The sequence below is a fragment of the Amblyraja radiata genome, chromosome 32 (assembly GCF_010909765.2).
Source record: "Amblyraja radiata isolate CabotCenter1 chromosome 32, sAmbRad1.1.pri, whole genome shotgun sequence".
NCBI classification, from domain to species: domain Eukaryota; kingdom Metazoa; phylum Chordata; class Chondrichthyes; order Rajiformes; family Rajidae; genus Amblyraja; species Amblyraja radiata.
In genome coordinates this window covers 11,132,951-11,147,516 of record NC_045987.1, presented here as the reverse complement: position 1 = coordinate 11,147,516, position 14,566 = coordinate 11,132,951, and the positions used below count along the sequence as shown (strand labels likewise).

Genomic DNA, 14,566 nt, shown 5'->3' with positions numbered 1-14,566 from the left:
TGAAAGCAATTAAGTAAATATAATAGCTCAATGATCAGTGTTTAAATTCTTAGAATAGTTTACATTAGAACCTCAGATATAGAAACTTAATTCGAGTGGATCAAATTTTCAGATGCATGTGGGCACCTAAGAATGCTTTGGATCTATATACTAAATTAGGCAGAATAGCTGTCAATTAAATTTTTAATACAAATGTCTATAAACAGTACAATGAAAAATAAAAATATCAAATAGCCAAATAGTTGGAATAATATTAATATACAGAACTTAAAAGGGTCACATTACTGCCAAGTAAGCTATAACAAAGTAATCTACTGCCGAATTATAAAAGCGAATCAATCCATGTGCAAGTCAAAGAAATATAGGTTTTTACATAAAAATACTGAAGATTACTGTCTGAGTGAAGCACTGATGTTCCATTCAGGTCACTGGAATTCTAGACAGACACGTGTCATGGAAATACTGTGGAGAAAAATTGCAGCACTAATTCCAATTATCAAAGGGCTTGGTTGTAATAAACGGCTGAAAATAATTGGACTTTCAGTTGAGAAGGGGCAAGGATGACCTTGGAGTTAGTTCAGTGTGAAAACCATGAAAGCACATTATTGAAAAGCAATTTTAAGGTTGTTAGCAAGAAATTCCTTAATGATTGACACACAAAATGGATTTCTGAATACAACAGTGTGTGCAAAGCTTTGGATCATTCAAGAAATATGTGGCTGCCGATATGGCAATGCAGTAACTAATTAGAAGCATGATCTGTATAATAAATTAAGTGGCTTTCCAAATTGTTGAATTTCCTCGCGTGAATTTCAAATGTGTAAACAACAATAAAATACATAATTTGTGCTTTCATAACCTTTTTTCCATTCTTAGTGGTATCACAACATCCAAATACATCTTCAGCCCCTTTGGCACCCATTTCTAAGTTTTGTTCTTCACTATCTAACTTGGTATAACTGCAAATAAAAAGGATTTCTCATCAAATTTTCCTTCCTTTTTATAACCTGTTCCTACTTTGTAGCCTCAATCATAAAGATACATTTAATGCTCCATACAATGAAAAATAATTCAAATAATTCATATAATTCAAAAGCATTTGGCCCTCAGGATTGACATTCTGAAAAATTGCCTTTGTGGCATCTATTCTTTCTTTGAGCATGTCTGGCTGAATATTTCAACTCCACTGCTCAATTTCTGCAAATTTGGTACCATTCATGTTTTAGTAATTTGTGCAAATTATTATTATAACTAAATGTTGGAATTCCAATGAACAACCCCCTTACAAGTTTCAACATATATCCTAATCCCATTTCATTAGTTTCTTAGGCAGTTGCATCTTCTATTTTTGAACTAAAAACAAAGTGCTGAAGGGACTCTGTCAATGCCTTCGTGAAGTTGATGTTGTACCAATCAGAATTTGGTCCAAGTCCATATATAATTTTTACTGTATGATACCAGAAAATGAATTTACTTTTACCTTAAACTAATGGACCTTTTTTTTGGATCAGATGGAATGCATATGAACAAATCCTATCATGTGCAGAGTTTATAAAGCAGGGAATTTTCAAATTCTAAGTGGACCATAATTCTATACAACATATACTACAATCTATTTACTGGAACAAATGCTGTTATTGAATTTTGCTTCCGATTCGTATCACTTAGACCAAGTGTTGCTGGTGCTTCTTTCTCAGCCCATCAAAAAAGCAAGGTTTCCCCAACCTGGGGTAAATTTCGCCTACCCAGGGGATGAATTTGTTGATTCTGGATTTGTACATATTTTTTCTCATTGACTGACTGTGTTTGGTTCTGGTATACTGGTATCTGTTCATCATTAGTTGTTCATAAATAAGTGAAATAACATTGTTATGTGCTATTAAAGTTGACAGGGGCAAATGGGACGAAAATGGTTGGGAACCCCTGAAATAAAGGGAGCCACATCATATAACAAAGTTAATGCCAAACTGCTTTTCTTACCAGGGTATCCTGATGTTGTTTTGATGTACATCTGTCCATACTGATCCTCTGTCATGGTATCATACGCTTCATCCTCATCTTCCTCCTCTTCATTCTGGTAAGAGGTTGGACTGTCTGTCGTCTGATTACTACTTCCACCTGGACTTGAACGTTCTGCTGGAGCATAGTTTACTGGCTGTACAAAGGTAGTGGCACCCCATGTTCCAGGATAGGAAACTCTAGGTAACTTCAAAGGAGTTGAACAGTGATGGTTATTGGAACCATCGCGCTTTGTGGTGAGAGCATGAATACCAGGTGTCATCAGATCTGGCTCGCAGTGCTCACTCTTCACCCGGGAAAGTAGCGGAATGGGCAAAATTGGGGACACAACGGTCAAGGTGGCAGGTGGCTGGAGGGGACAAGGACTTTGCCGTTCAGAGACAGCATCTTCTATGGAGGTCGTCTGAGAGTCACAGTGCGGGGAGCTCACTTTGAACATCAGCTCAGTCCCTTTCTCAACAATACGCTGTATTTGCAAGAAGCCTGCTGTGTACATCACCACCAGCTGCTCACTGGCCGCCATGGTAAGTTTGCCGGTGTAACAGAAGGATAGGATTTGCTGAAAGCAGGTGGGCGGCACAGTGGCGGGTAGCTCAAATGCATTCTTGCTGTTGCCACTGAACAAGTCGCGGAAATAGAGGCTGTTGGCAGCCAGCACAGCTCTATGTGCCTTGAAGGCTTGACCTTTGACCACAATGGAGACATCACAAAATAACCCCATCAACCGCTGCTCGTTCAGGCATCCCAGGACATTGTTCCCAAAATTTGGAATTTCAAGATGGAGAATCTGAGCCATGGTAAAGGTGCAGAGATCCTTGCAAGACTCACAACGACATCAAAATAAAACTGCAAATACAGGGTTGGGATGTCGGGTGGGGAAATAGGAAATGGCAAAGAGAAAAGGAAAATCGACATGTCAATGTTGATACTACTCCACAATTCAAAGGCAAACAAAAATCTCTTACAATTATAAACATTTGTTTCAATATTAAAGCCATTTCAAAACGCGGCAGCACAAATTACCTGTAGTTTTTCTTAAAGGATAAAAAAAACCCTATGGCCGGCTCAATCTGTACAAGACCCAGAATTTTTGTGCACTGAATGCAAATGAACAGCACAGCTATTAACATTCAGGCTGCACACTTGAATGAATGAACCTTTTGACTGATGCAGTTAAATGCTAACCAAATTAGAAATGAGACTTCTAAACACAGTACTGTGAACTTGCTGCTAATGTGAAGCTTTGCATTGGTACAAGCAGTAGTTTGATGACTCACTATAACGGATGGCAATAGGCACTGTATACCATGCTTTGCTGTTAAGCAATGCCAAGGAAATTTAGATAGTTTTGAATTATGCACATATCCTAGAGCTCCCACTGCAGTACGGTCAATGGAGCCATTCACGGATTAAAACATATAAATTCTTCAAAGTATGGAGTCATATTAGAACTGTTACCTTTAATAGTGTCATATGTTATAGTTAATAACATTACAACTAACAGAATTTCAGCAGTTTATCTGCAGATGAAGAGATAATTGCCTGCACTGCACCTTTTTGGTATCAACAGTCACAGCAGGTGGCCTGGCTAAGTATTTCAACACATGAATATCTGAAGGTATCAGATGGCTGGTCGGACAGTAAGCTCTGTCAAAGAAATGTGGCCATAATTCAACCTATTCAATAACGACGCAGTACGAAAATGAATAATTTAAACCTTTATAAAGTTTAGAAAGCGTTACTGGAACATAGAGATTATGGCATTAACTTTACCCGAAATGATTACACAGCACCATGCTGTTTCACTCTCTTATTCTTATAGAGAGAGATATCCAATCATACTTTTACCTTATGTTCTCCCAACCCACCTTTTTCCCTTTTCAAGTATATATCCATGTTACTTTGGAACATGCTTCCAGCATACTAAAGAGGAGTTTTTTTGTTTTTTTTTTAAATGGTATACATTAAAATTCCTATCTCCCTTGTTTTTATTTGCCCCTTGTCAAACTGCGTAGGAAAGAACTACAGATGCTGGTTTAAATCGAAGGTAGACACAAAATGCTGGAGTAACTCAGCAGGACAGGCAGCATCTCTGGAGAGAAGGAATGGGTGACGTTTCAGATTGAGACCCTTCTTCAGACTGACTTATCAAACTGCAAGTGCGAGCAGCAAGAACATGTTCATCCTATTTACTGTATCGGAATGCATCATAATTTGGTCAGTTCAATTTAATTTCCCCTCCATGTTATTAGCAAGATAGATTTAAAACATTACAGTGCATTAATCTGTATTTATTCTCATAAAATAGATATGGACCAAATGACAAGTAGCAGCAAGGTCATCTCGCATAACTATTGAGTTTGATGTGCAATAGAACTAATGAAGGGAATTATTCTGAACTAATTAATTTGTGGCAAACATTGTAGATTTAACTATATGGCTGTAGGAAGAAACATACAACTAAAATAAAGAGCGTGCAGTACAAAAATCAGTGACCTACACAGAGCCTTGCTATCCAACGAGAGTGCAGCAGGATTTTCAAATGTCAGATTTGGGTCGAGGTTACATTCTTCTAAAACATTTGGGGTCAGGTCAGATTGGGCCTTGCTAGCTGGAGATTTTCCAGGCGAAGATGATTAACTTGGTAATGAAGAGGTCATCTGTTCCAATGACCAATCCAATGATTGTGAATTCTAAAGGTGGCCTTGCATGCCATTTTGTGTTGTGGTTGGAATCAGTTTGATACCTGCCACCTATCAAGAAATTGTGCCAAGGAGCAAAACAGTATTTAGGCGATGGCATGCAAACTACAATTTCAGGGAATTCAGTCATCTGACTATTCAGTCCAATGGCACTGGAAGCCAAATAAATGATAAAATATCCTTTAATGAAAAAAGTCACCAAGCACAGTGGTTTAGCAAAATACAAAAATAAATTTTCTATCCCAGTCGTTATCTTCAATAAATAAATAACAAGCCTTGGCATATGTTTTTGTAATTCAAACGACAAAGAGAAACCATTGAGCACAAATGAAACCAAAACAACCGTCTACAGCAAGATTCCTTCGAGGATGGGCTAGATTAAGAAGTTTGCTGAAATTCTAAATGGATGCCAGTCATCAAAATTGGATTTTCACTGCTTCTCTGCATGTCCTACAGCCAACTGCATGCTCTATTATAATCAGGGCCGGCCTTAAACCAATTGGACCAATTGCTCCCAAACGGGCCGCGCGCTAGGCTAGTGGGCAACACACGCTGAGCAGCGACCCCAGTAGGCAGAATTCCTCACCGACAACACAGCCCCGCGGTTAACTCTCAATGGGGAGGTTGCACGCAGTTGAGGTCGCGACCCGTACTGTTGCCACGCAACGCCAACTGGAGTACATGCGATGAATTGCAGGTAAGCATTTGCTATGGCTGCCAGCACAGCGGGCCCTTCTTCTGGCCCAGCATCCGGACTGGTTGCACACTTGCGGACCCCAGGTTGTCTATCCCCGCGGCCAGGGGTGGGAAGGGTCGGTGGGAGGAGGGGGTTGCGGGGGGGAGGGGGTCGCGAGGGAGGAGGTCAGGGAGGGGAGTCGTGTCGGGTGAGGGGAGGGAGCGGTCGGGGTGTCGGTGCAGCGCGATCAGTGACTCTGGGTGGGCGGAGGGAGCAGAGCCCTGAGCCGCGGCCCCGCTCCACCCGGCCCCGTGTGTGGGCGCTGCCGACCCACAGCCCCTGACAATGCGGCCCACAGGGGGAGATGGGGCGGAGAGCGGCCGTGGCCGGACAGCGCTAACCCCGGGAGGGAGAGTGGGGGCTGTCCCGAGGGATGCACGCCTTCGGCCGCTTTCATCTTGGTGCTCGGGTTCAGAGCAAAGATACTAGAGCATTTGGTTCCGAGCGCTCAGTCACCCAAACCCCCCCCCCACAATAATGCAATCAAAGTGCTCCGACTTTGAGTTTGCTTTATATAGCGAAGGCTTATCGAGATGGTGCTGTCTGGACATGACAATTAATGCGGCTATTAGTCGCGGATTGTAAAAGACGCAACACCATGAGATAACACCAGCTTAAACCTGATACCTTCCCGCATTCAATGACAGCACCCACAATTATTTACAGCGCAAAAAATGACTATTTCGGCGATTTTTAACAGGTAAGAAAGTACGCATTTCGTGTGTTAACAGTGTATACCAAGGCCGCCATGTCTTCCATATGGATTGAGGTGCTCCGAGCGTCACGCCCTTTGACCCGATGACCTTACGTGCAACCCCCTATACTGTCACCACTTTCCGGGGTACTATTCCCATATCCCTTTCTACACCCACACATACTGGAATTTCACACCCGGGGCAGGTACGGGAGACCCGCTACTACAACTTTACTTCAGACAGTTACAGTGAGCCTGCCAGCGGATGTGTACACATGCCTGATGTTATCATGATAGTCACTGACCGAGCAGCTAACTCTTATCCGGAATTAGTCAGTCAAGGTGCATCTGAAGCAAACAGCGCCGTCCGCTCCCATAAGCTGCAGTTACCAAATGGAATAGCATTTGATTTACGCCACACACTCACATGCATAAATGTGTGGACACAATAGTTCCTTCATTGTCATGTCTATCAAGGTATAGTGAAATTATTTTGCATAGAGATCAGAACGATTATTGCCGTACCCAAGTACACTGCCCGGTTAGCACATAAGGCACAGAAACAGGCACCGAGTCTATATGTAATAGTTGCCAGGTGTTGGCGCCATTTCACGGTCCCAACGGCAGGTGGCTATGAAGGCCTGTTGCAGCCGTCGTATCAATAGAAACATCATGTCCCCTTTTCCCCCCATTCGCACACAAAACGTGTGTTTGTGTGTGCATAATACAGGACCCAGTGGTAAGCCATGGCTGCGGCTGCGATTGGTACGTGTAGTAACTAACAAATGTGTCGGAAAAAAAGTGGTCAATAACAGCTGCACAAGGCTGAAGCTTGAGATGCTGCCGGGAGCAGTCGTGCGGCGAAAGCATGGCGGCAGTGACAGCAGTGACACATTCCCCGCTCCCCGTTTTATCCGAGTAAGTTGGGGCAATCTGAACTTAAAAGTAAAGCAGATCTATATCAAATTATAACTTTGTTTTTAATTAGATGGACACCCATGATGCTTCCCCATACGAGTAATCAATGAATAAAGTAATATTGACAAGGCTTCAGATAGCATAAGTATAGCATCAATTAAACTAATCTAAGATACAAGCAGCAATGTTGGTCTAATTTCTTCATGATTTCTGCCTATTTCACACAAGAATACTGTGCAGCATGGAATAAAAGTCTTCAAATTTTAAGCAGTACCAGAAAGTATATATTGCCTGCTCTAACATGACTGGATGAAAAATTATTCATGCATGTATCAAATTAGAAAAAATATACACATGATCAGTATCATACCATTTGCAGAAAAAAACCCATATCTCAGTTTACCATCAAAGCCACTGAACTACATAGTGAACCAGTCTGAAGAAGGGTTTCGGCCCAAAACTTTACCTATTTCCTTCGCTCCATAGATGCTGCTGCACCCGCTGAGTTTCTCCAACATTTTTGTGTACCTTCTTGAATACATAGTGAACCAGTTGTCCACACACCTTCCCCAAGCTCATCAATTCACTTTTTTGAATACCTTCCAACCCATTATCTGGTATTCAATCCAAACCAGCTAATATAAATTTTGGGGGAAAACATTTGCTCATCATTAAAAAAAAAATTTAAAAAATCACTGCTTCCTCAGCTTAACACGGTACATCTTATATGACTCAGGAAACTGATTTCCTAAAGTTAGCTCTGAAATTAGTCAATAAGCGACTAGTATCAGTGAATCAGATTCTGTCACTTTCATTGCTTCATTACCATTTATGGTAGCACGGCTTGGTATTTTATAAGCAAATCAGCCTGAGTCAGCATTACTCGACATGAGAACAGCAGGACAGAGTGCCCATTTATCCTGCATTGAATGTTGTGAAAACAGAGTTAGGCTGGGACATGTGCCATGTACACATTTCCCCCTTTGTGCTCAACTGCAGATCGTTTTTGTCTGCCAGTAAGCACAATTACTACTCAAGACATGTTGCAAAGAAACATTTTCCCTTCAATGCCTTTTCTTTTCTCAAACTATGCAGTGGTCAGCAACGCTGGGAACTTGAGCTCTCTGAACCAAGGTTAAGTTGTAATCAACAATAAGAATACAAAAAAGGAGGCCAATAACAAACTTCACATGCTAAATTTAAAAAAAAGTCTTCAAATTGTGCAAGTTATATAATTTACTGTTTCAGTGTAATGAATAGTCAGGCATTAATGAGGGACTTAAACTATGTTAATAACTTTTGTAAAAACTATCATGTTACCTAATTGCATCTGCTTTATATGGTTAGCACTTGCTTGAACTCCATAAAGTAAAGTGAAGAATTCACATGCCAGCGTTCTGGATAAGTAACATCAACAATTGTACTTGCGTAGAGGTCAATTCTATTGAAGCTGTGAATGAGCCACAATTTCAATTCAACAATGACAAAGATCAAAATAATTAAACTATTTCTCAATCTTAAAAAGACCACATGCTGCTTACTTTTGCCTGCAATTACAAGAGTAGTTCAAGGCACTTTACTCAAAAATAACAAATCAATAGAACTACAATAAAATTCCCACGGGGAGAACAGAATGTTAGGAATTTAATAGAATGTTGAAGATTTAAAGATATATTCTGAATTATGAATTATAATAGACCAAATTATTTTAATTAAATGGGATTTTGATGACAGTTTTATATATTTCTCCTTTGTATTCCTGCAGAAGGTAGAGGGGAAATTATCTTGAATTTTTTATAGAAATTCCACTGTTCTTTATCACCACTGATGATGGTTGCATCAACTGTCTGAGCAGCATTCTTTGGAACCAATGTTCAAAAGCACTTCTACATACACATCAAGACTGTCCAATCATCCGGCATATTTCCCTACTTAATGACTGATAACTTGTTTCACTTATTAGAAACCCACCTACGTTACTAGTGTGCTGCAGGAGGATGAACAGATATGGTGGAGGAACAGCAGACACGTTTTGTGCATCAAATGTAACATGCATCTCGAAAAACACTTTCCAACATGTCTTCAAAATACGCCCCGAGATCAAAAATATTGCACACAGAGACTTCACAAAATTGCACATGAATCTGTTGTGTAGTACAGAATTCATAATCAAGGGATCAATTCTACTCATGTAAAAGAAAGTTTCAATACAAAAGATGTACTGTTTCTACTATTCAAGTTTAAGATCTAGATGAAAAGTGCACATAACATTATTAACCTGTCAAGTCGACATCCATGTGAATATATTTGAGCTTATTCATATCCCTCCTCTAGTTATAGCGACCAGAATTGTATACAATATTCCAGGTTCAGTTTCCACATCATTTTGTACAGCTATAATATAACACCCCAATCCTTGTACTCAATGCCCTGCCAATGAAGGCAAGTGGGCAGTATGCCTTCTCCACCATCAAGTATCTGAGTTGCCACTTTCACAAAACCGTATACTGCTCATCTTGGATCCTGCTCTACAATATTCCCAGGGCCCTGTCATACAATGTATGTCCTGCCCTGGTTTAACTTTCCAAAATGCATGACTTTGCATTTGCTCGAGTTAAAGGGCATCTTCAATGACTTGGCCTATTTCCCCAGTTGATTTAGATGCTGTTGTAGCCTATAACAAAGAGCAGATGCCTGTACTTCATAACCTATTTCTTGATCTATTTTATTTCAATTACCTTTTCCAGGGTGTAAATACACAGCAAATTTACAAAGTACATTGACTCACAGAATACTTAAGATAAAGAATATTATTCAACCTATTGTGTCCAATTCAGTCAAAAGTGAGCTACCCAAACTAAACCCTCCTGGCACATGAACCGGAGACCATGGCTTGACGCACACAAATATACATTTGTCAGATGAGGATTTCTACCTCTTTCAGGTAGAGGTTCAGATTTGAGGTGTCCTGTGAATGGAAAAATTAATTCCTCCACCAATTGCTGTTTTTTAACCCGCCCAATAAAATAGGCCTGTTCTAGACTTCTAAATTTAAATCTTAAATCTTCCACAAGCCTCTTCTGTAACAAATGAATCCCTAATTTATCCAGTATTTCGATGTTCCGTAATCCCAGTAAATCTGCAACACTTTCTCCAATGCAATCATTTTTTATAATGTGTGACAGGCACTTTGCATGAAACTCAAGCTGTGGTTTAAGCATTGTACAGAGTATAATTCAGCATGCTCCATGTGCTACTTTACTTGGTTCATTTAGGGGCGGCACTGTGGCACAGCAGTAGATTTGCTGCTTTGCCGTGCTAGAGACCCAAGTTCTGACTATGACTATGGGTGCTATCTGTACAAAGTTTGTACGTTCTTCCTGTGACCGTGTGGGTTTTCTCCGGATGGTCTGGTTTCCTCCCCCACTCAAAAGACATACAAGTTTATGTTAATTGGCTTCGATTAAGAAAAAATGTGAATGGTCCCTAGTGTGTAGGATAGTGCTAGTGTATGGGGTGATCACTGGTTGTCACGGAGTCGGTGGGCTGAAGGGCCAGTATTTGCGCTGTATCTGCAAAGTTTTTTTTTAAATGCCCTGAATAAGCGAGTTCGGTTTTCCGAAAAACGCAAGGAATCATGGGATTTGTCAAAGTTCATTCGTGAAAAACAAAACGCGAACAAAGCACTGGCCTATAAACTGCATATAAATTGTTAAGTATTCTACCAATGAATTCATCTAGAATTCTATCAACTCAATAGCGGACAGGGGTCGCTCTTTTATGAACATTAATTCGATCTTATTTCTATCTCACTTCATCCGGTGGCGCTGTTGCTGGCTGCCTCCGCCTTCAGTCTGGTATCTTTTTTTATTTTTTGTTATGTTTAAAGTATGTTCAATAGTTTTTTTTGGGTGTTTTATGTGGGGGGAAGAGGGTATGGTAAGGGGGAAACTGTCCTTCAGTCACTTCCTGGCGAGGATGCAACTATAACCCGAGTCGCGTTCTCGCCCCCCCTCCTCGCGGCCTACCAGCTGGATTGGCGCGGCGGCCTTTCCTGCCGGGACTGGACCACAGCTTCAGCAGCGGCAATGCAGCGCTGGATACATCGCAGAGCGGGCGATGCCTCACCTGGGCCTGCTGCATCGGCATCGTGGAGCTGTGGTTTGCGGTAGTGAGACTCTGCTCACAAATCTGTCTCCTGGAGTTATGCAGGAGAGGGGTGCGTGGCTGGCTCACCCCTGTATAATAACCAACAGCCACTGGATAAGGCGAGAGGTGCAGCCAACGGTCCCCGGCCCGTCGGGGAATGGGTTCCTCGAGAGTTGGATCAGAGTTGAGTTTGAGTTTGCGCTTCTTCTCTGTGCTGGCTGTAAGCCTGGGATTGCCACTGTTCCGGGCCGGTGTCCCGTCGCCCCGGACATCTCCGGCCGCCCCCAGACAGGGATGTGACGTGGACGGTAGTGAGATCAACCGTTCACACTTGTTCTACATTATCTAACTCCAGTAGCAATTCAACAGCAATTGCAGCGCCGGAGACCCGGGTTCAATCCTGACTACGGATGAAATGCAGGTCTGTATACCAGCTGCTAAGAATGTTTTTCTCGAGTGACCTATGACTTGAGCATGCGCTGTTGAAATACCGAACTTGCTTCTTCCTTGGTCATTACATTATCCACATTTAAGGATATGTGCATTAAAATTTAATGTCCCTCTGTTTCTTCCAATATCCTCCCAGTTATTGGATATTCTTTGTCTTGTTGCACCTCCTGAGACACATTAGAACACATACTTGATTCAATTCCATTACCCAATTTTTACCAACTAATCAAACCATCTATCTTGTTCAAAAAGGAACTGCAGATGCTGGAATATCGAAGGTACACAAAATTGCTGGAGAAATTCAGCGGGTGCAGCAGCATCTATGGAGCGAAGGAAATAGGCGACGTTTCGGGCCGAAACCCTTCTTCAGACTGATGGGGGGTGGGGGGGGGGGGGGAGAAAGAAGGAAATGGGGAGGAGGAGGAGGAGGAGGAGCCCGAGGGCCGGCGGATGGGGGGGTGGGAGGAGACAGCTAGAGGGTTAAGGAAGGGGAGGAGACAGCAAGGGCTAGCAAAATTGGGAGAATTCAATGTTAATGCCATCCGGACGCAAGGTCCCCAGACGGAAACCATCTATCTTGTCTTGACATCAAAAATAATTCCTCCTCTCAGTCAACAATACAGCCAAGTTATGGATCATTCTTTACCTACTTTACCGTGCCCACTACATTTTTATCCATTAATTACTGTGCAAAACAAAAGTAAGGGGCCAAGTCTTGTGGAACCCATTGTTAACAGCTATCCAGTCACAAAAAACATCTCAATTTGAAATCCTCTCTTGGATTGCATACACGTTCACACTTCTTGAAGATACAAATTTAGCATTCAGTGGTGGCTGTGGGGGAATGGGTGAAAAAGACTGTCAGGAGGTAAATGCGAAATAATTGTATTAATGGCCAGTAAGGCAGAACGGGTTGTGGTTGTACGATTTCATCATATCGTGATCATGATCTGCAGCATATTGCCGGATTTCTGGCAGTGAGCAAAGGATGTTAGCTACATGCCCCAAATTATCATTCAAAATGTTGAGTTTTCAAAAAAATTAAAGGTAGGTTCTAACATGTTGCTCATTTGCTTCCCACAGCTTGTATCTGTCAATGTGACAGTAGTTGAGCAAAAACAGGAGGGGCAAAAAAAAAAACACAAGCAAAAGTTTGGTACAGCTTGGCCTGGATCAGTGATTCCATGCAAACAGAAATTGCACTATTCATGACATGAAATCATCTGTAAGTAAAATACATGCTGCTTTCTGTTCAGCCACTCAGCAGCTGCAGTCTAACAATCATTTCTATACTGAAAGGCAAAAAACACTCATGATATTCTTAATATTAATTTACACTACGTAGGAGTTATACTGAGCACAACACATTTTTAAAATCAGTATCCAGCCCACTTTTCACTTACTAGATCTACAGTCAAAGCCAATTACCAACTCTGTGTAAAACAATGAACTACAGTTATGGATACCAACTCAAAACAAAATCACATTGCAAACAACCGTGATGTAATCCAAATTAATACTAAAAATCAATTTTTACTTTATTTTTAGAGAAGGTTACAAAATTATCCCACAAATTAAAAAAAAAAATCAGATTACAAGTTATCAAAATCCACTAAAAGCACTTCAGCTTCTTGTAGGCATTACACTATTTTCGAATTCACACTGAAGTACTTACCCAAGCTGGTCACCGTGTATCCTTTCACGAGAGCACACCCGAAGCACACAGAGCACATTAATGTCGCTTGCGTGGGCACAATATTGAATTTTAAAAGACATTTCAAGTGACAAGATTACATCGCAGAGTTAAGTTTTGCTTGATAGAGATAAGACTCAGAGTTTTGGTAAGAGGTTTTAAAGCAATAAAATAAACCCCATCACAAGCTCAAACTGATTTTGTCAATGGACAGTTCCTGCAGTCAGATCCAATACTCCACTAATGTAAGTGCCTATTCAGTTGGTCTCTTTAAAAGCTGTGCAGCTGAAGCAAATGCAATTCAGCCATTTTCATGCTGAATTTGCACCAACACAGACACAAATCTGGCATGAAAAATCATAGATGACAACAGGATTAACTGTCATTTTGATCATTACTGTGCCAATATCCTTTAGTGAAGACTGTGCTCCAATCAGACGGGCTCAGCAAAGTGCAATTTACAAGGATGTAGTTTTCTCTCCCCCCCCCACCTCCCCCAACCACATTTCTCTCACCAACTATTCAGTGGGCATGTGTCAACGAAAGTATCCTTGTTCACTTGAAACTAGCTTACAAGGGAGGATCACTAAACAACAGTGAAAGCAGACCATTGTCTGGGCAGGAAGCAAAACAAAGCAGCTAGTAACAGAAGGACTTTGATAAGTAATGCCTCATTTTCAATTATAATGTTACAACCAGCCATGGTGAAGATGACAAGCTCAGGCATTGCAATGATTTTGACATAACCCTTGCAAAACACCTCAATGAGGTAGGAGAAAAATGAACTAAACTACATTGGCTGCATTCAGTTACCGTTTGGCAATAAGAATCCATCTGACAATGAAAGCATCACATTTTGATCAATGTTCCATTATTACCGATAGACACAAAATGCTGGAGTAACTCAGCAGGACAGGCAGCATTTCTGGATAGGAAAGGGTAACGTTTCAGGTTGAGACCGTTCTTCAGACTGAGAGTATTTATGGAACGGGAGTTTCCCTCTTCCATCATAGACGAATCCCTCACAAGGGCCCCTCTTGCTCCCCCTCCCCCCAATCACAACAGGGAGAGAGAGTTCCACCCCATCAGCCGCCGCATACAACACATAATCCTCCAACATGTTCGCCACCTCCAACGGGATCCCACCACTAGCCACATCTCATCTCCACCCCTTTCCGCAGAGACATTTCCCTCCACAAATCCCT

General features: G+C 41.5%; 1 protein-coding gene across 2 annotated transcripts in view; it reads right to left on the bottom strand.

Annotated features, from left to right (window-relative positions):
- The window catches only part of nacc2 (NACC family member 2), a 37,956-nt gene extending 24,172 nt beyond the window's left edge, over window positions 1–13,784 (bottom strand). The window contains exons 1-2 of one of the 2 annotated variants that reach the window (XM_033049232.1): window positions 13,344–13,784; window positions 1,981–2,865 (exon numbers count right to left, since the gene is read on the bottom strand). In XM_033049232.1, coding sequence (XP_032905123.1) covers window positions 1,981–2,815 — 835 coding nt within the window. In that variant the 5' untranslated portion in view covers window positions 2,816–2,865; window positions 13,344–13,784. Of the gene's footprint in view, window positions 1–1,980; window positions 2,939–13,343 lie in introns of those variants that run through there. The other variant, XM_033049233.1, reaches the window with a different exon arrangement.
- Between the last annotated feature and the right edge of the window lie 782 nt (window positions 13,785–14,566).